Consider the following 25,669-nt stretch of genomic DNA (forward strand, 5'->3'; position numbering starts at 1 on the left):
CTACTTTTTCTCCTCCTCAGGTTTCCCAGCCTCCGATTCTCCAACTGATAAAGTGCCGCTACCGTATTTTTTCACTCGGTTTTCTACCCTGGCAAGTCTCTGCTTCACCTTCTGCTGAGATGAGGTGTATTCTGCCATGAGCCTAGCAAACCTAGTCTGCAGCGTATCCAGAGCTGTTTCCAGTCTTCCTACTTTTTCTTCCAAGTCTTTGGGGTCAGCTCCCGCTTTTGCTGCTTCCTCGTCTATTAAATTGTCTTTCATCAGGATTTGTCGCCCTTTCTCTTCCAGAGCCTTTTTGGCTTCTGGATACTCTGTGAGGGCTTCCATTAAATCATCTTTAGACAAGCAGAACAAATCAGAATAACCAATACTCCTTATGTTGGCTGTCCTCCTGTTGCCGGATTTGCTACCTTTGATGTTCAGGATGCTGATTTCACCGAAGTAGCTGCCATCACTCAGGACTACAAACTGGGTTATGCCATCATCTGCCACCACAGCCAATTTCCCCTCTTTAATAATGTACATTTCTCTCCCAATGTCTCCCTTTTTGCAAATGTAGTCCCCGGGACTGAAGACCGTAGGCTTCAGTTTCAGCACAAGCTCAATAAGAAGTCCAGCCTCACAGTCCTGGAATATACGCACTTTCTTCAGCGTGTCCAAGTGGACGTTGATGGCGATTTCAGCCTTCAACTTGTCAGGCAGGTTTTTGAGAACCTCCTTCTCATCCACTGTTTTCTTGTTGGTCCACAGGTAATCAAACCACTTGATGACCCTGGCTTCCAAATCCTTAGTCACTTTTCGGAAGTGCATGTACTGTTTAATGGAATCCACTTTGGCCTGGAACTCCGCCCTGGAGGCGTTCATGTTGGAAATCATGGAGCCCACGTTACCCACGATGGTCGCGAAGATCAGCACGCCCACCAGGAAGTCAATGACCACGAAAAGATACTCCTCATCCTTCACCGGGGGAGGTGTTTCCCCAATGGTGGTCAGCGTGAGCGTTGACCAGTACAGGCTGTAAATGTACTTCCTAGACAGGCGCCCGTACTCCGGAATGGACACGTTGGGGTAGACCCAAGAGTCCGTCCCAAACCCGATGAGCTTCGAAATTGCAAAGTATATGCAGGCGTTCCAGTGGATGATGATCAGGATGTAGAGGACCAGGTTCCCGATGCGGAACATGTTTGGGTAATTCGTCCGGGTTTCCGTACGGTCAAAGAACTCGAACAGGCGGGAAATCCTCAGCAGGCGGTTGAACCGCAGCTCCGGGTAGTTCAGCCCGAACTTCAGATACGCCAGGTCTGTCGGCAGAAGGGACAGCACGTCCAGTTTGAACTGCAGAGTTTGGGTATAGTGGTCCCGTAGTTTCTTCTCGTCCTTAACCAGCAACCCTTGTTCCAGGAAGCCTTCAAAGAATAATAAAAAATACATGGTTTTTTTTAACTTGTTAGAATGAAAATGCCCCCAAACAGGACTGAGTGGTTTGCACTTCAGACACCTGAGAGCCTCCAAATGTGTGGCAGCTGATGTGATCCACCAGACAGTACCTTTCACACACTGAGACACCACGAGTTCATTTCAAGATTTCATTGCAAATCTAAATATTTCAAACGTTTCAAAGCTGACAGGTAATGATAAAGAGTGATGACTCTATCCTTGCCACAGAGCTCCCTGCAGTTTTCTGCCCTATTCTGGGACAGCTTTTATCTTTTCTTTTTCTTTTTTTTTTTCCTTTTTTTTTTTTTGAGGTATCTTTGCAAAAACCAAGAGGAGATTCAAATGTCTCATTTTTCACGAACCATTGGCATGAGTCATAGCTAAAGTCAAGCAAGTGTTAAGCAATTGTGTATAAAATCAGAGTGGGGTGTTCAGAATAAATAAGTAGGTGTAGTGGATTGCTGGAAAATTTTTTTTCCAAACAACACGGATACCCTTGGGATAAAGAAATCCAGTGTTCTCTTCCCCCCAGCCATGCTTTTCCTCTTGTGACCCACGTTAAAGCTGGCAGGATTTTCCTTTTCATCTGGGGAAAATGGTTTGTATTTTTTTTGTGTGTTCCTAGTGAGAGAGCTGCTAAGCAGGATTTGCACCTCGGTATTTCTTCATTCACAAGACTCTGGAAATATTAGATTTAAAGAAAAAGACAAACAGGAAGACACAAAGTGCAAGGTTCAAGGCTGTGAGGCAAACTGCATCAGTGTACGAGCTCTCCCAGCCAGCCTGCCTGAGCAGCACGGCTGTGGTGCCGCAACAGACCTCTGAAAGCTCAAGGTGGTGGTGATGTTCTGCAGGGAACAGCCAATAACCCTGCCTGCCAGGCCAGTTGGGAGTAGAAGTCCACTGAGAGAAAAGCAGAACATCCCCTGTGTATCAGGGATTATCGCCCTTCCCTAATCCCTCAGCAATCTGTGGCTCTCTCAGGGTAGCATCTGCTGAGGAAGAGGAAGCTGGCCCGGGTTCTGCAACATGTGCACACCAAAAGGCCTGTCAGGCATTGGAACAGGCTGCCCAGGGAGGTGGTGGAGTCACCATCCCTGGGGGTATTTAAAAGGTGTGTGGATGAAGTGCTTGAGGGCAGGGTCTAGAGGTGTGCTAGGCAGGGTTAGGCTGTGGCTGGCTCTTAAGGGTCTTTTCCAACACAGGAGATTCAGTGATTCCCTACAGCTGCCTCGTGCACACGCGTGCTTCTGCCTTCAAGGAGCTGCGAACTGATGGTGACTGCAAGTGGAAGTAGTTCCTGTGCTGTGCATGTGTGAACTCCCACAAAACTGATTTTAAAGCTGGTCAAATATGCTCTTATTAACAGTCATGCAACTAATCAGAAAAGTTGGCCAGACAGAGGAATTTCACAGTTATTAGTAACTTTGAAAACACCTTTCCCCCTGAGGGGCAATAAAAGGCCCCCAGCTCTTTTCTGTCCCCTCACAGAACTGAACTCCTTTACTAAAACCTTTTGAAAGCATCAAAACATGGAGTACACGAAACACAACCCGCTGGCCCTGCAGCTAGGCAAGGATGCACCCCGGAGAAGCTGATGTGGATCACGGTAGTTGCGGGGCTTACCTAGACCCCAGTTCAAACCCAGTCTTTACCCCTAAGCAGCCGGGAGTCACCGTGTTTCCCCCAAAGGGTTCTAGGACCTCTGTCCTCAGGGCAGGTGGACCTTGTGGACTTGGAGGAAAAAGCATCAGACACAGGCAGAGCCAAGAGGGATTGTTAAGAGAGTTGACAAAAATTTCAACACCTGAAAGAAGCAACTTCCTTATCTGAGCGCCTGAACCTGCAGCAGACCCGCGCACTGAGGCGGCAGCTCCACTCCAGGCCTGCAAAGCCAACCTTCTAGCCATGCTCTGATAGCCATACAATCATTATCGGGGAAGCCCATGGAAATTCTGTCAAATTCAGTCTGGTGACTGGGGCTGCTATCTGAAATAGACTCTCTTGTTGAACAAGGTATATTTACTAAGTTTAAGAAACTGGCTTGGCATGAGTCCTGTGCTTCCCAGCAATTTTAGCCTTTGTCTTGTAACCATGCTTACAACTTGTCACAAGCATAACTAATGTCAAGCTGTCAGCATGATTTAAAAAATAAATAAATGAATTAAAAGAATTCTCTGAATTCTCTTTTCCATAATGATCAGCGTGACTCTGGCCCCTTTCAAGGGACTTTTTGGGGCTGCATCCATACTAGTAAATAGAACAAGCCAGGAAATGCTTTCTGGCCCTGAGAGCAGCTACCTGGACAGCTTCTATTCACATGTAAGTTTTCCCAGCACCCCCTAAACATGGCACTATGAACAACACCCAATCTCTGCTGTCCTTCCAGCTGTGCCTGACAGAGTGCTAGTTGGCACTGACCAAGGTGCATGCACCAAAGTATGACACGGGCTACTCTAGCAAGTTAGTGTCACAGATCACTGTCTGTCATTGCTGTACCAAGGCCTTGTTAAGTTTAAAAGAGCTATCCCTCTAAGGCTGGAATCCATATCAGACCCCATGGTGGGGAGGGAAGGTCCATTTCCAGCCTCTGTGTCCCTGCTGTAACTGAAAACGCTGTAAAACCCCAGAAAGACTCACCTGTTCTGAATCTGACAAACATGTCAAGAATATAGATGATATCAGAGCCATAATCCAGGAACAGCCATAGTTTAATATGGTCCATTTGTAGCTCATCAAAGCAGGCTCTGAAGGAACAAAGAGCAGAAACAATCTAAGTTACCCCAAGCGCAGAAGCGGAGTGTTGGCAGCGTGTGTCACAGCAGCACGCCAGGGCACACTGCTGGCACTGAAACGTTACAGGCAGCGTGTCTGGTGCCTGGACATCTGCACACTAGAGCTGTGTCTGAACAGACACTAGGATCCTGCAGGATGTGAAGGTGCTTGGGCCAGGGACACACACACACCCCCCCCCATACACACCACGCAAGTGCACTTAGGGAGGAAGACACGTATCCCCACAATTAGGCAAGTATCAGATTTTGTGGGATCCATATCTCCACTAAGGTAACTCCCAAATACAAGGTTTGTTTCTGAATGACAAGCCATCCCCATCTCCCCCCACCACCCGACACAGACTAAGGGCACCATTCCCACAGCGCTCCATTACTTGGACTCCAACTGATGTCCACATTTTCCAAGGGAAAACAAATACTCGAGTAAACTCTTCCTGCCTTTCACACAGCTATAGGTGCACGTTACCTAAAACCGACCCGATGCTGCCCACACCCCGACCTCCCCACTCTCTCCTGGGGGACTGGAAGGGACCGGTCTCCACCAGTGGTTTCGGGGCCCAGGGTGGACAAGGCCCACCTCTGCAGCTAGCCAGCAGGTGGCACACAAAGGCCACCGCCAGCGCTCCCGAGGATGCTCATGAGCATTAACAACAGGCCGGGCTTAGACAAGAAGATGGAAAAGAAGAAATATTGGCTGTCTATTCCCAGGGTTATGTATAATATACCCGTAGGGGTATGGCTATCATATGCCCATAACGGTATGCGGACTCCAAATCTTCTTGGTAAGCCACCCCAAAAAAACCACTGCAGGGAGATGAGGGGATGGTTTGCATAGGAAACACAGTGAGACACTAAATCCAAACCCTAAAATTATTTATCAACATAAAACGGTACCTGCAGACGAGCATACACCAGTTATAGAACACGGGTGCTGCGATTACAGTCAGCCAGTTGTAGTAAATATTGCTTGAAGGATCTATCACAAAGATCTCTTTTTTCTTCCTGGAAAGTAAAATGTGCAGATTTACACTGGAAATGTAACCAAGTGACCTGCTGGATCTCCCTCTTCTGGAGACTGCTCATCTCATGAGGAATTCCCAGCTGCCTAAGAAGAGAAAGGACCTGTGCAGGCAGCTGCAGGTGAGATACCATCTATTAGCTTCATCCCACCTGACACCCTTTGCTTCTTTCCTTGACACAACTTTGGAAAAAGTAAGCAAGAGTGGAAAGAAAAATACAGATGTTCACATCATCCAGGCTGAAAACCACAGCCTGTCTGCCTACTGAAACAAAGGTAAAACGTTAAGTGTTTCTTATTGCCATTCCAGCTAGAATGCTAGGGCCCACTGCTAGAGAAAGAACCTTCCTTTGCAGATTAATTATGAGGTTTTTGGCAGCTCTGTCCTAAGGAACCTGCTTTGGCAGGGGGGTTGGACTCGATGATGTCTCGAGGTCCCTTCCAACCCCTACAGTTCTGTGAACTCCTGTTGTGGAAATGACTGCATGAGCATGCATTTAAACAAGTAAAACACGTGTGTATTCCAATGCATGTCTGTGTGCCCACACACACAGGCAGTGTTGGACAGGAACGGAGACATGTATTATTACGTATACGCAACTGTCACGCGCTCACAGTCCTGGCTGCCCAGGCCTCGCACCAAGGGAAGATGCTTAAAGGAGAGGGCAGGCCTGGAATTTAAAGAAGCTGTAAGGAACAGCACAGCTAACGGCACAGGTAGGGTGTGAGGGTGTAGGGAAGCGCCCTTCCCCAGCACGAGGAAGACTGACACGGCACCGACAGCGATTAGGCATGTTGTATGTAACCCGAGGAGGTACTTAACAGTGTGTTGTGAGGCCCACAGCTGCATGAGTTGTTCCAACAGCACCACATGGTAGTGTGACCTGTGAGCTGTATAATAGCATGGGGGCTGTGTGACCAGGCAGTGCTTGGATATCTATTTGTGTGCCTCTCCTAATCTCTAAGAATGTAAATATATTAAAACCCAATGTTACTTTATGTCATATTTGTGTGTATTTCTGGAATTTATCCCTGCAGCCAGCTGAATGTCCAGATGATAATGTTAGTAAAGGAAGAGTTTTTAATCTAAGAAGTATTTACTTTGCCATCTTCACCACTGGCTTTAAGCCATTTCTTCTAAAAAACTGGTCACTGCCTCAAAATTAGTGATGATGCAATAAGGTTTTCATAAGACAGTGTGCACTGCCTTTTAGACATGAAAACATTTATCAATGTTTTTAAAAGCTATTGCAAAGCTCAGGCTCTCACTACAGAGCAACTGAAGCTGAAAGAGAATCCTGAGAACAGAGCCTTTCCAATCAAACAAAGCTTTGATTAAGAAAGTCAAGATCTTGAGATCAAGCAAACTCCACCTGGAAACAAATTCTAACTACATGTCCCCGTGCCTACACAGCACACATCACCCTCCAAATTCTTACAGACCTTCAGTGTGCTACTCTAACATACTCCTTATCTGTGAGGTCCACTCAAACTCCTTCTCTTTTTATCTGCTATCATCGTTATTTTTAATGGCTGTTGATGCTAAATTGTAGTACATTTGGGTCAGCTTTGGGAAAACAAAGTGAGAGCAGGCATCATATCTGTCAGAAGTATTCCCATGATCTCAGTTTGCTGCAGAAGTACAGCATTTCCTAATCAGCAGAAGCAAACTTTAGTAATGATCTAGACCAGACTAAATCATCAAATATGCTAGTCAGTGTAGTAACTAAACTTGTTAATAAATCTGTAATTTTCTACATGTAAGGTTTTTGCTCTTTTTCCAAATCAAACTTTGGGTTGATCTGCTCCGAAACATTATGGAGACTCTACAAGAAGAAGGAGAAGCCTGTGCAGATCTCTGAAGCTGATGTATATTTAGGCTGCCATCCTAAAATGCCCTCATAGTAAAAAAGTGATCTTCAAGAGCAAATCAAAGTGACCAGAGGTAGCCGAATTCCCCCTTCTGACCCAGCCAGCTGTTTGTGACAGGTCTAAACAAGGGTCTTACAGATGCAACAAGTTCACTGAGCAGTCACACATTTCTAAAGGGGAAAATGTGTTAAAGATTTGGCAGGTTAACATTCTGCAGCCTACAGAATGACCACTGTCATGGAAGTAGTAAGATGAAACGCCATATAACGTTTTGGGGTGTAGGAGGTGTGTCACAAGCACACATTCACTCTTTATACTTACTCTTCTTTTTTTTTATCATCTTTTTTGTCATCTTTCTTTTCCTCTTTCTTTTCTTCCTTCTTTTCCTCTTTCTTTTCCTCTTTTTTCTCCTCTTTAACCTCTTTCTTTTCTTCCTTTTTGCTGTGCAACATAACGTAAGGCTTAGCGGTAACACCAGTATACATTCTAGCAGTCTGGGGAGAGGGTGGATGTGGAGGTACAGGGAACTAGGCTGGGCTCCAGACAGAGCAGGACAGGGTTTCAGTGGAACCATTCACCCAACTGGTAAAAAGGGTTTAAAGGTTGAGGCCTTTCAAGCTGACACCATCACACCATCACATCAAATAACCAGCTGGCTGATTCTGTGCATTAGTCACCCATGCCTGCTTGACCTTGTCAGACATCAGCCTACTGGGCTGATTTTAATTAACAGCTTCCCACTTCTTTCATTCTTTAGGAACTTGAGCATTCAAAAAGAAATCTATCAAATGATAATAATAAAACTTGAAATGGCTTAACAAAATGTCAACATTCTCTGCATATCCAAATGCTCACACTCACTGTCTGAACCTCTAATGGTAATTAAATGAAGGGAGGCTGAATTTCCTCTCACAGTTCTTTAAAACCAATGTAGCTATAATTAATCTATTACCTCTGGCTTCAACAACTGTCTCAGAGAAGAGTCAATGGCTGAACAAAAGTAGCAAATGTAGAGAAAAGAGGTGTGTCTTATTTAATTGCATAGTGGTCATTTTATAACCACTTTAGAGTCAACATGACATAGCTGACGTATTTTAGATCTCTACAGTGAAGATCTGATTTGTGCCCTAAGAGCATTTTTTCTTTCCATTAACTGCAAGGGAAGAATGTGTTGCCTAGTTCAGATGTGGGTGTCTATGTCTGGTCAGAGAAGCCATGCCCAGGTTGCCTTGCCTGTATTCTTTTGCCCCAGCATTCAAAGGCTGAGCATTAAGCATGAAGTTCCATCCTTCCTAAAATCAATGGGAATGTTTCCTAGACTTAATGGAATGATGATTTTCCCAGTGCTTATTAATTGCTTTTAATGCAAGAAACTAAAATATGGACCATTTAACATAATGATATTCTATATTGCCATAGTATCCAGCATAGCCCCAAGCTGCAAGATTTTAGTCCAGACATGGATTTTCATAGTCTTAAGGTATGCACAGCCTTTAGATAAGCCAGATGTAAAGATGGGATCCCCCATTCTTAATCCTGAGGTATGTTAATTTGTGTAAGAATTGTTAATTGGTCAAGAATCATGTAAGCTAAGGAACTGCACCCCTTTGCACGAGCAGAAAATCCATCATCTCAGATCTCCCTGTTTAATAAGGAATAAGTTTCTTTATTCCTTAGAGGAGAAGGTGTCCCTGTTGGTTAGACAGAAAAGCCTGTTCCTGACACTACAGTGTCTGTGGATAATGCATATATGAACATAACATAAGGTGTAGTTTAGATGAAAGCTATGGACTCCTGCTCCCATGGAAGCTTCATGTTCTGCTCTGAACTGCCAAGATCAGGCCTGATTCCCCCCTTGCACTGGGAGGGACAAAGTTCAACGACAGCAGCACATTACTATGGATGATGCCTGGTCACAGTTGCTATTGGTAGCATTAACATAGCTCCTCAATGCTTCAAATGCCTGGTGTTCTTACCAGAAAGGAAAAATAAGGAGTGAACATCATTTTCAAAGGGTAAGGCCACTGGGCATTTGTGGGTATTGTCATGCAGGGAAAAGTAGGTTGAGACAGAGAATCAATCAAAAAGTCTCAGTGGTGGTGAACTTTGGAAGGAATATTTTGACAATTCCAAGCTCCTCCAATTTTTTGTTTTAAAAAAAAAAGAGAAAAACACCCACAACATTATTTCACATGGCTTCTAATGCCAATACTTCTTTTTTTGGGGGGGAGGGGAGGGGCTATGTCCTCCAAACTCATCTGCCAACTACAGGTATCAGTACAGTTTTGCCATTTCTGTGACCTCTCTTCAGCTCTCTATTGTGGCAACTCCCAACTTACCATTCTCCCATCTACTTGTAGTCAGGCAGTGTAAGTCACTTAGTCCCCCAAGGGCAGGCACTTTTAGGTCTTTAACACAATGAAAATGCCAAAGCTCCAAAAGGACCTGCATCTATTTTTTTTCCTTACCAGTGCTACTGAGTAACTAATAAACAACTTGCTTGTGCCTGTCCCCTTTCACATCAACACAGTGGCACCCACTGTGTGTTTGCAGCACATTAAAAGAAGCAGGCATCTTCAGACTTAGAAATTGTGTCCTCATCAGCCCCTACAAAAACACCACCATAGTCTTTGAATGAGTCAAATATTTGCATTTCCCATCAGTCAAGTACTTTGCAAATCAAGCTATGTTTCAGGCTGTCAGGCAGGTAGACAGACAGGTGTTGTCTTCACTTACAAATAATGAAACATTGAAAAGTTGAAAGTTTTGCCCAAGGTACGTGAGTCATTGTCAGAAACAGAGTGAGAAAGCAGTATTTCCACCCTAATCAGTCCTTTGGGCCCTGACTAGCAGGCTAGGCTCCAGGCTTTTCACCCTTTTTTTTATAGCAATCTAAAGAAAACTCTGCACATCTCTGTCACTGTTCACTGCACACTGATTTTCCTTTTTCATAAAAGTTAGGCAAACCAAACCAAAAAGTTGGTTCAGGAGCAGGAAGACTTCTTGTTCAGGCATGTGCACAAAGGGTTTGCAGCATCATTTAAAATGTACAGTTTGAGCCAGTCTGTGATGGAATTACTTGCAGAAAAAACCCAAGAGTTTCCTAAAACTATTTCTGGCATAATCAGAAACTGTCCTGATTTTTTGTTTGTTTGTTTGTTTGTTTTCATCTGGAAAGCAATGAAAAAAATTATCTGTCATCATATGTGAGAACAGGTCTGCTGCTGGGTGCTACAGAACAGATCCATCCCAGCTATGGTCAAAGACATGCAACAAACATTGGTATGGAGTGACTTTAAATTACACGAGCTCTTCACCTTTCCAAGAGATTCCTCTTTGGTGTAACACGCTGAAATATCTTGTCAAATATATAAAGTAGACTCCAAAGAACAGTTTCTGTCAGAGCTTCTCTTGCAATGCAAGCCTTATTATGTTGCCTGTCACTCTCTCCACATCTACACCAACAGTGTCTGCTGAACTGACACGTACATTTTAAAAACACAGTTAAGTTTTCATTTCAATTGCACACATGAGTCTTTTCATGGTACCCTGATCGGTATCCACCTCTCATTTGACAACCTGCAATTTCTGGGGCACTCGATTTGCAGAAAGGGACTAGTGTGTTAAAAGGGGAAAATCACTATTAGAAAATTAATAGGTGCATCTCATTTGAAAAAACAAAGACTTAATAAATCACTTGGCAATGCAGTAAAATCAGCCAGCTGAGCTAGAGCAGGTAGGGACTAAATGCTTAATCAAATTCACTCCTCGAGAGCTAGGGGTAATTTCAGGCAAAAAGAAGTTCACAGGGAGCAAGAAGAATGCTTTTCATGCTAAGAAAACTAGGGTGGGTGGGTTTCATTTCATAATTAAACTATATTCTTAGGAAAGGCTTAGGAAGAGCTGAGGAGTCTATACTACAGATGTTACTAGGCTGGAAAGGGAAAACAAGAAGGAGCTAAAAGTGGAAAAGCGTTTGGAAGTTCTCAGTACTTACTCTTCATTGGTGTTGTTGCTATAGTTGACATTAAACTTGGCCAAGGGCCAGTGGCTGCCACGAGTCAAATAAGAGAGCGTAAAGACCGATGTTATTTCATACACGTGTTTACCAACATGACAGGCTGACTTACTAGCTGCTCACCCAGGCCTCTGAGAAGATTAGGAAGGTCAACTTTAGACTGCAGCAATAAGCCCCTTTGTGTACCTATTTCAAGGCACCAGTTTCTTTTTGCCATGTGCTTAGCACAGGTGTTTGTGGCCACATCTGATGTCTGAAGCTGGTTCTCGGGTGTATTAGTCCATGGCAACATGCATCTCGCTATTTTTAGCCCTGTACTCATTGGGCTACTATTTTAAGCTTTCTTCAATCCTTTCAAGCCTTCTTCACAGATGCAGTGCCAAGGCTGGTGGATAAGTAACAAGCAGAATTAAGCCCTCATGATAGAACAACTGGGTATTACTGTTATGTGGCAACAGTGCAAAACTGAGAAGGCAAGGATGGATACTCCCGAATTCATCTCTAATAGCCTTATATAGAGGTTTGTTGGCCCATGATCAATGCTGTACTCTCTAATTACTTCAAATCTGCAGTTGTTACTGATCCAGATGCCTGAAAAATCAGACAACAGTCTGGCTGATTAATCAAAATATGCTTTTGAGATGAATTTCTAAGGAGTGGGTCGATTGAAGATAACACGGCTGTCCTGGAAACCTGTGTCACGTGCAGCCCTTCAAAGCCTCTTTCTGTAACCTGAATTGCTAGCTGAGATTTTGAAACAAATCAATTTATTACTTGCTTACCTACACATACTCAATCGTGGGCAATGGAAGGCATTACATTAATGTCTTACATTAAGCTTTTTCCAATAAAACCACAGATGCTTGCCAGAGGAACCTTTATGCGTTTACAGTCTTTTGACTTGTTGAAGTATTATTATTACTTTATAAATACATTAAGAAATACATGCTATGTCAGCAGCAGAAAGATTTTCTCATCCGTCCACCAGAAGCCTTCTGTAATGTCAGCAGCTGTACTCCTGAGGAGGTGCAACAAAGCAATGGCACACTCTGCCCAAGGAGTTTCCTCACGCTCGCAGACAACGTGCGTAACGTTAATGACCTGAAAAGCCACAACCTGCAACATCCCAGGTTCTTGAAGTAGAGATTCCGTTCGTCCTCAGTAGAGAGGAGTTTTGCAACATCAGGTTGTGCAGGTAGCACATGATGAAATTCCAGTTGTGAGAAACCATTCTGCAGCACGATCCAAATCCTTTACTTCCAGATCTTTGCCTCAGTGTGTTTGAGCAGGAAAGAGAAAGTCTGCTGAAAGCCCTAACACCTCAGTTACGCCAAGATTCCTCGGCAGCTTTAAAGACTCTGTTCATCTCCCACACTAAGCTTCTTACCCTCTTCTTAAAATAAAACTTACATCCTAATCACCAAGAAAATACCATAACCTCAGTCGTCTTGCTTTAAAGCATAAGCACCTCTTCTTACCTGTTTACTCCCCCCGGCCGCTCACGGATACCCAGCAAGGAGCGGATGTTACTCTGCCTGCTGGACACCTCGATGAGCTCTGGCCCTTGGAACCGCTCTAAGAAAGAGTCAGGTCTTTGGTCTTCGTGGTGCAAATGTCTGGTGGCCCAGGACCTCACAGAGACGACGAATCGCGATAGCCTGCGTGGAACAGACACACAGCATGGACTGAAGCAGACAGGAACATCAGATGGCTTAGACCAACTCCCCACAAGCAATAACCCAGAAGAATTTTTCTCCTGATGGATTAACTCTGTGAACCTGGTCACTTCCCACCATTTTAGGCACCACTCTTTGCAGTGGACCAGGAAACCATCTCACACATCAGTTCCCAGTCCACTGCACCAGCACCACAGGGGCAACAGAAGAGTATTCTTACCAAGTGGCTGGGGTAGGGCAGTTGACTTCTGACAAATTTCTGACATTATGTGACAACAGGGGAATTCTGGACCCACAGAATTAGGAAATAAAAAATAGTCATGGGATCACAGGCTCGAGGGCTGATACAGAGAAAACAAAGCTAAATAGTTGGTGAGGGACAATGCACTTTGAAATAAGGAAGGATAAAAATTCAGCCACTTTCCCTGTAATTTAAAAGTCTGTCTGCAGACATATTAATTGCCTATCAAATATAAATCTGCTCACTGCATAGGAACCCCTATTTCCTCATCCTAAATTTCTAGCACAGCACTGAAATGAGATCAGCAAAAAATCATGACAACGTAATTATTTTATCATTGTATCATTATGTATCCTTTTCTCTACCCACTGGTTCATATTACGAATACTCTTCGGTCAAAGGTCAAAAGGAAACATGCTTCTGAAAAACTGAAAATAACACAGACTGAAATCTATAAAACTGCTTTTATTTATTACCCACACATGGTGTGCTATTATTTCCTATCAGCAGTCTAGTTCAGGCAAAAGTAGTATTCATTCAGGCTTCCCAAACTTTAGCCTTGAAAACAGCATAATGAAATCCTGACCAACACTTCTTATAGAGACCTCGGGCTACTCAAGGAAAGCTCTTTTACATTCTCCCTGTATCAGCTAGTATTGTATATGCTCAGAATCCACAAAGAGAGAGGTGTATATGAACAATTTAAATCTTGTGGTAAAGTACATCTGTCTCCTTGATTGCAGGTCTCAAGGGCCTAACTACACCTCCCTGTAGGTCTTTCCCAGGTTGTTACACTGAAATAAAAAGGGCAAAAAAGCCAGGAATGCTATCACATACCAAAAATTAGAAAAAGATACTTTTAGTTCTTTAGGACTGCACCAAGATAGCATCAGATAAATCATCTGCAATTTCCAACAATTTAGAGAATTCAAAGCCTAGCAAGAACACAAAAGGAAAGCAAAGTTCTACATAAAAGCCTGAGATTATTTAATACATTCTTCACTCTATTAAAAAAAAATGCTGTGTAAGAGTAAACTACTGAAATTTTCTCTTTGCCTGAGCAGAAGTCAGCTTTCACGTAAGGAGTAATATGGAAAACTAATATGAATGTTCCTAGTTACATTAGACTATAAAGCATTTTGATGAGACCCATTAGTTAAGGAGCAAACAGATATTACCAAGTAAGATTGAGAGCCTCTCTATTTGAATAAAACCCCAGAATGTTTCTGATTTCTGTCATGTTGTATTATTTTCACTTTTTTTGTCCTTTGTATCTCAAAGTAAGATACTCAGTGAAGTCCATCAGATGCTGTTGTCTTAGGTCCTTGCTGGCATTCAAGAGGCACTTGATGTAAGCATTATTTAAGTTGCTAAGAATGCATGTTTCCATCACAGGCTTCCCTGTATATTCAGAGCATAAGTAACTCTAGCTACATGTGTGAAATTCAAACTGTCCTCAAAAAGGGTACAGAACAATATAAACAAAAGAATTTCTCAATGTTAGTTTAGATAATAATTAAATAGCAATTATTTTGTTATTAGCTTGTATAATAATTAAATATAAATTCAAAAGGAATGTCTCAATATTAGTTTGTGTATTCACATGCTTTATGTCTACACAAAACACACCCCTATGAATAATTGTTTTCCACCTAAACCCAACTTAGAATGAATCATAGAAGGTGTTAGGTTGGAAAGGACCTTTAAAGGCCATCTAGTCCAACCCCCTGCAGTAAGCAGGGACACCATAAATTAAATCAGGTTGCTGAGAGCTCCATCAAGCCTGACTGTGAATGTCTCCAGGGATGGGGCCTGCACCACCTCTCTGGGTGACTTGTTCCAGTGTCTCTCCACCCTCATAGTGAAGAACTTCTTCCTAATGTCTAATCTAAACCTACCCTGCTCTAGTTTAAAACCATTGCTCCTTGTCCTATTACCACATGCCCATGCAAACAGTGCTTCCCTAGCTTTCCTACAGGTCCCCTTCAGGTACTGGAAGACTGCTATAAGGTCTCCCCCAAGCCTTCTCTTCTCCAGGCTGAACAAGCACAACTCTCTCAGCCTGTCTTCACAGGAGAGGTACTCCAGCCCTCTGATCATCCTTGTGGCCCTAACTTCTTGCAGACTTTGTAATCTACATGCAGTGGTGTCACTATATGACAACCAAACAGGGAAATACAAGCTTATTCTTCACTATCCAAAAGGCTGAAATGTAAACACTCATTAAATGACTCTACTAATTTCATTTTCTCTTTGAAATACACTATGCTTAAGCTGAGTACAGTCTGTATTGTGTGTAGCAATGGCACCTGAAGACAGAGCTCTGTAGTCTCAGCTGGAAATATTTAAAGAAGACACCCTCAGTTTTTGGAACTCCAGGTTTATGTTTACATACTGGTAAAAGTAAATGACATAAGCAAGTGGTCGATTTAAATGTTGCTGAGTAAGACTCCCAATCCATTATTAAAAATAACTGGATTCTAAAAACAGAGAGGAACTTTTGCACTCCCAGCACAAGGGCCTGTGTCATCTCCCCTGCCAGAGCCAGCTAAGAGAAGGGAACAATCATTATGTCTTACTTGATAGGAAACAAACACAGCAGCAGTTATCAGACAGAACCAAATGTTTATCCATTTACTTTACAGTCTGACCTCACTTCATGCATTTCCTCAGCATTCAATATACTTTCAGATCTGATTGTGTAAATAGAGTTCATTTTTTTTATTCAAAAGAATTTGTGTGAGCTCATTCAGCATCTCCAGGATTCCACTAAGGTTTTTATTAGGATGAGTAAGCAATGAGTTCAGAATCAAGGTCAAAAGCAGCTTTGGTTACTTTTCTTCAGCCAGCCTCCATCCATTTTTCTTTGGAAAGTGGTGGTTCTTCTTACTTTGCCTCCAAATTGTGTTCAGTCTCTTTCAGCAAGTTAAACAATACTGGACATAGTATTTGTGAGCACGTTACCTTGCCATTGCTCCCCTGCCTGTGAACGAGCTCGTCTGGGATTCAGACAGATGTCTTCCCTCCACAGAAATGACTCTCTGCAGTTCTGAAGATGCATCCTCACACACTGAATGGGTTCTGGAAAAGAAAATCTATTTTTTTAAATTCCATAGAGCCTCCAGCAGACTTCCTGCCATCTGATTATTTCCACATCAGAAAACAACGCAGCAAATTACGTTCTTCCTAGTAATATGACATATATCTGGTAAACATAGAGCTAAGCCTATATTCCTACTTTTGTGGAGCCATCCAACAGGAGATGAAGTCAGTGGCGGCTCTGCCATATGTTCCAGCATGCTCAGAAGCTGCTACAACCCTGATGTGCAGATAGGCAATTATGGGAAGCATGTTTCCTACTCTAACACCTCCTGTGAGGCATCAGCAGCTTTTCTTCAACATGGACTTCGACCTCAGGTGAGGATGAAGGATAAAGTGACCGCCCACTGCGCTATTCAGTGTTGTTCCTGTAGACGTCACCTGGGTTTAAGAGTGTGAAATGTCTACCTTTTTTTATGACTCAAAAGCAAATCTGCATCTTTTTGCTTTCACAAAAAGATGTTTTTTATGCTTGGACTGGAAAGAAGAATGGTGATTTTCCAGTGGTTAGCCCTGTGCTGCATCTCTGCTGCTCTCAGCAGCCTGTTGCCACCTGTTGCTGCTCCCATCGTAACTGAAGCTTCACCCATTGCGCCGCAGAACCGGCTACCGACCTGCAGGGCTGCTCTGGCAGCGATGAGGTGAGGCACCTCAGGCCCACGGAGAGCACTGCAGCAGCCCAGCTGGACACAACTGCAGATACAGGCTGCAGCGTTAAACTACGTGCAGCGTCTGCCAACTCCCATGGGTTCCCATAATCCTAAATCCACTTATTAGCACCAAAATTATTAGTATTTGAGAAAAACAGAGGAAATTTTAGCCTCATCTTTCTGTACTGAGCTTTGAAATTGGCTTCACCAGAACCTGGACTTTACCCGGGCTCAGTCTGCATTTTTTTTATAAAACTCTTAGGACTTTTTCTGTGGTTTTCACTCTTTAATACTCACTTTTACAAGCCTTTGTCATCCCCATTAAGGATCACTTTTTGCCCCCCTTTGCAATGCATGCAACAGCTCTTAGCTCTTACATGATTTTTGATCTGTATGGCCAGGAAAACACTTCACTATAATGATAAACCGGCAACAGCACTTTGCATGCTCACAAAAGGAGAATCAAGAACCTGATTTTTTGTTTATTCTCAGCTGGGATGCTGACAGAACTTTATTATTTGTAGATAAAGAGCCATGCTTAAAAAGATAGGCCCTGCCATTCCCACAATTCTCTCAACTGTTTGCTTCCTCTCTTCTGATAAGAACACACCAACAGATTAATATTAAACAAAAACCCCAAAAAACAACAAAACCCAACAACCTTTTATAACCTAGTTTATATTGTGGGTGCTGAGAATATTGTGGATGTCAAAGTTAACATGGTTTCAAGGGAAGAATGAACAAACCCATGGAACAGAAATCCCTGACAGGTTACCAGAGGCACTGAGCCTGCAGTCAGCTCAAGAAGTCTCCTAAGCTTGGTGCTGAGAGAGCACACTGCAGATACTTGCAGTTTGCCCACTTTTTTTTCTTTTTCCTGAAGCATCTGCCTGCAGCCCTGTTGGAGAAAGGATATTGAACTAGACAGTCTTTTAGACTGCACTGCTATGGCTGGTTTTAATTCCTTCTAATTCTTTCTACAGGAAAATATTTATTTTGTGTGATCTTAGACAGCAATAAATTCTAATACTGCTAATTCAGTTATTAATTACAAGATATTACTATTTTCGAGTCCTGAAAACACATTTTTAAAAGACGGTGGGAGTTCTTAGAAAATTTTAAAGTGTCACAATTCAGCTATGACAAAAACAATTCCATTTTGCAGAAACATATAGCCTTTTGTGGAGGCTTAATCCAGTATTTTCTATTTCACATTCAGTGGATTAGACATTTGTGGTCAATCAGTGACCCTGACGAGGAGTATCTCGCTAAGCTTCACTAACTCAACTGCTTTTAGTGACTGTCCATGAAGTTGAAGCATTTGCTCTAAATATACGTGATTAAATATTGGGTCACAAAATAAAGTAGTCATTAATACTGCAGAAAACAAAGTAAACTTAGATTAAAATGTCAAATTAAAAACAAAAAAAAAAGAAAAAAGAATACCAGAGGGCATGCTTTATCAGTCTAAGAAAACTCCACAGAGAGGCCAGGTGCAGGAAATCAGGCCAGTCAGATTCCTTCTGAAGTCTCAGAAAATCTGCTTCAATTTTATCAGCCTCTCCAGGCAGACTGAAGTACAATGTTCTCTTTTGGTACAAGTGTGCTGGTTTATCAGCAAGAGCCAAGCAGGAGTTGAAAACTGCTGTCCAGAATGCACAATCCCTTAACTAGCCTTCTTTTCCATTAACTTTTTTCAGTCCCAGTTGCCTTTATTACTGATGCTGCTGCACTCAGGCACCTGCTGACAGTAATTAAAAGGCGAAGAACAAAGAGCTCAGCTTTATTTTGAGCAAATGCCTAGGAAGGCACAGCAGAATAGTGCAGAGAGAGCTGGGCGAGCTCTAAATGAGCTAGATTAGGTTTGAAAAGCGACGCTGTCCTACCAGCTCTGCTCACTGGCACAGAGTCATACTTGCTAAGTGCATCATCTGTCAAGTGCTCCGTGTGCCTGATCCTCACCTCCATGATCCTCAGCAGTGAGGAAAGCTGTGCTCCTCTGTCCCTACACAGACTCATTATATTTTGTACTGTCTCACCCCTTGCTAGCAGCAGCTACAGAGCACCCTCTACCACCCAGTTTCTAACCCAGGGTACGGCTCTCAATGTCTGGAGCCAGATGGGTGTTGAAGAAATGTTTTAACCTAGGTGAAAGGAAACAGCATGCTTAATGTGACCTGATCTGAACACCTTCCAATCTGACCCAGAGTACCACGAAAACCAACTAAAAGTTCCAATTTATGTAACTTACTCTCTGGTTAGATTCTTACCAATAAGTGATCAGACACCCTCACTGAAAGTTTGTATGCTGTAGGAAAATAAAAAAGGCAAAAACTCTCAGACTCAACTGCTGGTATCAAAGGGGTTTAATTATGATCCCAACTCATGATATTTTGAAATCTGCTTGACTTTAAAAAAAAAACAATTATCTGATTATTCTTTGCGTGCATTAGGAGTTCAGATAAGCAGGTTTATGTTATAACTAAATATAACAATTTGTAAATAAATTCAGGTTTACCCTACAAAAAAGTTGTAAGGTGTAGACAATTTGGGAAAATCAAAATCATTCACACAAATGCAAATCAAAAAGTAAATATAAAATCAAGTCTTCCTTCCGTTATTATAAGTCCTTATTGTAAGTCCCTACCATAAAACTCATATGCTCATTCCTGACTTTCCTCAACCCTGTTCAGATAAGGCAAGAGGCTTTATCTGTCAGCTGGCTTTATACAGATGCAGAGGGAGAGTTACAGATAGAGCTTTTGATGTAACACCTTCAGCGCACATGGCATAGTTCTTACTTCAATTTTACAAAGTCAGACTCATTCCCATTTGAACTCCAGAAGCTTGTTTGGTATTTGCAGCAAAAACGTAACCCCTGCCATTAGTATCCAAGGGTGTGAGACAGTCTGAAATGAACATGAGAAGAGAATATGCAGTGTGCCAGGAAACAGAGGGGAGGTTACAAAGCAGAAATGTCAGCAGATGACTCTGCTCCCTCGGGTTATGCTGAAAAACATTTTATTTCAATGGGGGTAGCAATGTCCCTTTATCTCAGTAACACTGGGGTTTCTACTCCCTGCCTCTCCAGTTCCCCAAAGGCCCATTTATTCCCATGCTGTTGAGATACCTGGCCGAGTAAACTCTGGGAAGGAGATTTACATCAGCACCTCATCTGCACCTGTCCCTTGCTTTGACTTAATTTGGCTCTAAATTTGCACACAAAGATCTCCAAGCAATCCCTAACAGACCATTTTCACCTAAAATGCATGCAAATAACCCAGAGTTTTCATTTAGTAGTAACTGTTTTGAAGTTCTGATCAGTGAAACAGGAATTGCTGAAGCCCTTTTGAATAAGGACTATGAGCTAGACTTCCAGGGTGGGGTTTGTCTCCAGATGGCAGTGATCTAAATTAGGGTGTCTAATATAAGCTGAGTACCTAAATTCCTATTATAGTTAATTGCCATCCTAGGACTTAATTCAGTTGCCTAAATATTGTAACCTAGTACCATTTGGAATACCTCAAAATACTTTATCTGACCTCTCTCCAGAGCACACAGGTCTTACCTCATATCCACTAGCCCAAATAAATGCTTCGTGGTATCTCAAATAGCTTTAGATGCCTATTTTAGGCAACTAAATACCTCACATAACCAACACAGCCAAATGAGCCTGAAGAGCTATACATCTGTAGGGTAAGCTGAACAATTCCCTAGGTGCCACTGTTGGTACTGACTACATCTCCACTGATGACTGCACCTACTCATGTAAAGATGCTGAAATCCAGATGTCTACAAGGCAGAGCTTCCTACTCTGAGATAGCCAGACTGTGCCTGTAAGCTAAGGTTCTGCCTCTCCTCTTTGAGCTGTTTCTGTACAGAGGCTGGATTTTAAAAATGAAGATTCATTTGTTATTTTTTGTTTTGTTGATTTTTAGTTTCAAAAAAATGGACCAACTTTATAGCACACTACACTCTAAGAACATGGGCACATGAACCACCTGCTCCAGCATCACAGAGAAGAAGTTTTAAGATCACCAGCAGCTTTCTGTTAACTGTTTCAGAAATGCTGTTCCTTGATAATACTTCATTCCTCAGCAGAAAGGCACTTAAGGACATCCTTAGCAGTAAGCATAAATTTAACACCCACTGACTTTATGGACAGCTAAGTCATGTGCTTAATCGCGTTGTTGAACTACAGCCAACAAGAAGTAGAGGGAGAAAAAGGCAAAGGAGAAATGCTGCTACTCCAAAAAACCTGGGGGATTTCCAATGTCTGCAGTTGTTTATTTTGCTACAAGATAAGAAAGGGCCAGAATTTTGGATGGGATCTATCTTTTGGTACAGGCATATTCCAAACCAAATCTGAATTTTAGAAAAAATGTATCAGAATTATTTGAACGTTATTACAAAGGTATGGTCTATACTTAACTTGCAAACGCCTCAGCAATCCAAAAACCTCAAACATGAGATCTCTTTTACAGATTAAGAGTGTATCTTTTTACTTATCTATCAACTCCTGTAATTAATGCTGATAACAGCAAACTTTCTTTTAAATAAATGGCTCTTCAAGACCATCATCATCTTGATAAAGTGAAATTCATGTTTCAGTCCCTCCATCTGTCATAAGCAAGTCATTATGTCTGGAACTGCAGATGACTGCAGTGATTTAATTCTACATTTAAACCTTTATAACCACACTTTCACATCCCTGCCAGTAATTCCATTCTATGAGCTGCCAATCACTGATATCCTCTACAAAAAGGACATTTAAGAAAAGGGAAAGGAAGAGGCTCATTTCAGTCTGTGTTCTCACTGTTTCTGAGATATCAGTGTAAATGGAGACAAAGGGACATGGGTCTTGAAACGTCCCTAAGGGACCACGGGGTCTCCAAAATTAAGCAAGCCAGAACACAAGCAGCTCCGTTTTCACTAGCATAGGTACACCTATGTCACCTGTAAGCAAAGCAGAAAGAAACAAAAAAAGACCAAACAGGACGGTGAAATAATATAATAATATATGCATAATAATATATGCTGGGGGCATGCAAGCCAAAATTATCCTAACACTGGCTGTCCTACCAGCCCAGCGGGATTTTGAGTGCTGCAGTCTGGGTACACATTTGGACAGCAAGAGACAACCTGACAAGGTCTGCATAGTGAGGTGTGTGTTGGGTTTGCATGGCAAGCAGGGGGGAAGAGCTACAGGGGTGGCTTCTGCAAGAAGCTGCTAGAAGCTTCCCCAAGGCTGATGGAGCCAATGCCAGATGGCTCTAAGTCAGGTTCACCACTGACCAAGGCCGGGCCCACTGGCGATGCTGGTGGCACGTCAGCGCTTCTGGGAAAACATAACTAAGAAGGGGAAAAAAAGAAAAAAGAAAAAAGAATGGAGCAGGAGCTTCTGCAGTCAGAGACAGGAGTGATAAGATGTGATAAACTTTGTAGACACTGAGGTCAGTGGAGCAGGAGGGGGAAGAGGTGCTCCAGGTGCCAGAGCAGAGATTCCCCTGCAGCCCCTGGAGAAGACCATGGTGAAGCGGTTCATCCCCCTGCAGCCCGTGGAAGATGTTAAGCAGCAGAGATTCCACCTGCAGCCTATGGAAACCCCACAGTGAAACAGGTGGAGACACCTGAAGGAAGCTGTGACCTGGTGGGAAGCCCATGCTGGAGCAATCTTCTGGCAGGACCTGTGGAGGGAGATGCCCCTGCAGCAGAGCAGGTTTGCTGAGGGAATTTGTGACCCCATGGGGGGGCCATGCTGGAGCAGTCTGGGCCTGAAGGTCTGCAACCCATGGAAGAGACTGGAGCAATTGTTGAAGGGCTGAAGCCCATGGGAAGGACTCACGTTAGAAAAATTCATGGAGGACTGTCCCCCATGGGTGGGACCCCACACTGGAGCAGGGGAAGAGTGTGAGGAGTCTCCCCCTGAGGAGGAAGGAGACACAGAGACAACACATGATAAACTGACTCCAACTCCCATTCCCCAACCTCTGTGCTGCTGTCAGGGTGGAAGTAGAGAATTCAAGAGTGAAGTTGAGCCCAGAAAGAAGGGAGGGGTGGAGGGAGGTGTTTTAAGACTTGGGTTTATTTCTCATTGCTCTTCTCTGTTTTGATTGGGTAATAAATTAGATGCATTTTTTTCTAAGTCTGTTTTGTATATGACGTTAATTGGTGCAGGATCTCTCCCTGCTCTTAGCTCAACCCACAAGCCTTTGGTTACATTTTCTCTCCCCTGTGCACATAAGGAGGTGGTGTGGTTTAGCCCCGGCCTGTAATTAAGCCCACGCTGCTGTTCACTCATTTGCCCCTGAGCAGGATGAGGGAGAGAATCTTAAGAGTGACAGGACTCGTGGGTTGAGATAAAAACAGTTTAATAGAGCACACACAAAAAAAGAAGACAACAATAGTAATATATATTAATAATATATATACAAAACAAGTGATGATTGGCACAATTTCTCTCCACCCAAAGTCATTGCTGCATGACATCCCCCTGCACCCCCAAGCTGCTGCATAAAACCCCCCAAAATGCCCACCTTTTCAGCCCACATGCACAAGCAAAGCAGAACAAGGAATTAATTCACCACTTCCCATCGGCAGGCAGGCCATCAACCTGGTCTACGCTGCACAAGACACCCCAGCTGCTGCCCAGCACCTCAGCCCACCCCTCCATTGTAAATGGAATATGACATCATATGGTATTGAATATCATTTTGGCCAATCTGGGTCACCTGCCCTTGCTGTGTCCCCTCCCAGCTTCTAGGGTGTGCCCCACCTTCTCATTAGCAGGGGAGCATGAGAAGCTGCAAAGTCCTTGACTGCTCAGCAACAACTAAAACAGTGTTATCAGCACTGTTGTCATCCTAAATCCAAAACACAGCACTGCACTAGCTGCAAGAAAAAAACCCTAACTCTATCCCTGCTGAAACCAGGGCAGGAGGAGTGTGATAGGGCAGCTTTGGTGGGCACCTGGCCTCCAGCCACTGCCAACCCACTACACGGTGGGTGACCATAACAAGCCAAAAGCAGAACACTTTTCCCAGCCTGTACAGGTGCTGTGGGTCATCAGACACTTTCCTGCAGGCCCAGCAGAGACAATTGACTGGTACTGGGTGAAATAGAGTGCAAGCTCACTGGCACATTTTAAACAGATGCTTTAAAACTATCAAAACAGAGAAAGGTGAATATAAAAAAATGTGTTAAGAGTTCCACTGTACAGTGCAAGGCCCTGAAAACCAGTATAAAAATGCCAATATTCTTCATACTCCACAGATGTTGCCTATCACAGGGACTGGGCAATTTGCAAAGACCACTTAAAAAAACCCCAACAAACCACAAACAACTTCCCAAGGCTTTTCATATATGGAGCTGAGAGGACCCCTCTTTTTTCCAAAACCCACAGACGGTGGGAAGCACAGACCCTGCTAGCTGTGTGGAGACAGAAGAAAGAGGTTTCTCCTTATTGACCTGGTGTAGTTCCCAGTGATGTAAAACGGGCTTTATTCCTGAGGCAATACAGGTTCTGGTTCCAAAACTGCAAGCCATGACTCTTGCTTTCTCTTCTGTGCTTTGGATATACATTGTTAAGTCAGTTAAACGTGCTGGGTCAACGATACCATGCTAGAACATTCCCATAATGCAGAGCCAGAGCAGTGCCACAAGTCCTGCAGCGACCCGTCCTCCTGACTGTGATGAAAGGAATTACATTACCTGATGCAGCCATTGCCAAGCCTTTCGATATCTTCATCGGCAGTTCTGACAGACAGTCTGTGCATACCAGGGTAGGAGTGCTGGGTGTTGATTTTTGCCATTTTGCTTTACATATCAACATCTAAATGGCAGCTGAAACGGGAAGAAAAGAAAAGAAACACCAACAAAAAAACCCATGTTGTGAAGGCTGCAGAAGAAACGTGCTCAGGACTTCCAAAGTTTCTTACAATGATGCAAATTATTTTCAAAGAAGCAAACTCAAGCATCTGAAGACAAGCCAGTGATGTTAACATGTGCAGTATGATACCTGCTCCTTGATTTACTTGCAGTAGGCAGGAAAAAGTGCTAGGAAAAGTGTAACAGTGTCATGACCAAAGAATAAGGTTACACGACACTCTAATCTTTTCAGTCTCTGGGCTTTCTATATGCCTACGCTGTCATACCTCTAACCGCTGTGAAACTGCATATACAACCTCAGTCAAAGGAGGTTACTGTTAGAAAGCCAACCAAAAGGAGCTGGGTGATGCTCACGTGCTAGGACAACCCATTCCCCTTTAAGTTGCTAATTTTATCTCTTTTGAAATGAAGTTTCTTATTCTGAAAAGGCTTGTGAAGTAGGCAGATAATTAAACGTGTCCCTCAGCTTAATATATACCATGCATTAATTCTGTATTATCTGAACTCTGCACAAAACACATACTAAGATTTTTTTCTGTATGTCATTTTTATTAAACTGCTTCAAGACAAACTCTGTTAACATATTTAGCAGCCCAGCCTCTATGAGATTTAGGAAATGGACCTAAAGTCCTTCTCAGATTTGGCCTTCAATGCCTTACCAAGCTGATATCACATCTATTACCTGCAAAAGAGGTTTTAAGACTGAATACAAATGTCTTAAAAATGAGGGACTGAAAGATTTGCAGTGAAAACTTTGAATTTTTACTTAATTAGTTATCTGTTTGTTTATTTATTTCATTTTAGTTTCGGAACTACATTCAAGAACTTTTTTTTGTTTCCAATATGACCAGCATGAAATTCTCTTGGGATCATTCAACTACCTCAGGCCATCTACTGTTCCTTTTTCACCTGTAATCCTGTCTCACTGACCATACAACATTTAGATTTAGAAGCAAATGACATAGACATCTTACAG

At 43.0% G+C, this 25,669-nt stretch overlaps 1 protein-coding gene across 2 annotated transcripts; it reads right to left on the reverse strand.

The window, feature by feature from the left end:
- On the reverse strand, positions 1-24,617 carry CNGA3 (cyclic nucleotide gated channel subunit alpha 3; the record flags this gene model as incomplete). 2 transcript variants are annotated; one of them, XM_084263239.1, is made up of 8 exons in its annotated part: positions 1-1,406; positions 4,078-4,184; positions 5,127-5,234; positions 7,444-7,563; positions 11,120-11,173; positions 12,619-12,798; positions 16,022-16,138; positions 24,517-24,617. In XM_084263239.1, the coding sequence occupies 8 exons, from the start codon at positions 24,615-24,617 to the stop codon at positions 1-3; spliced, it is 2,193 nt and encodes a 730-aa protein (XP_084119365.1). The 2 variants fall into 2 exon arrangements, with proteins under 2 accessions (XP_084119365.1, XP_084119366.1); XM_084263240.1 differs by lacking the exons at positions 7,444-7,563; positions 11,120-11,173.
- Between the last annotated feature and the right edge of the window lie 1,052 nt (positions 24,618-25,669).

This window comes from Gallinula chloropus (genome assembly GCF_964237585.1).
Source record: "Gallinula chloropus genome assembly, chromosome: 1".
NCBI classification, from domain to species: Eukaryota; Metazoa; Chordata; class Aves; order Gruiformes; family Rallidae; genus Gallinula; species Gallinula chloropus.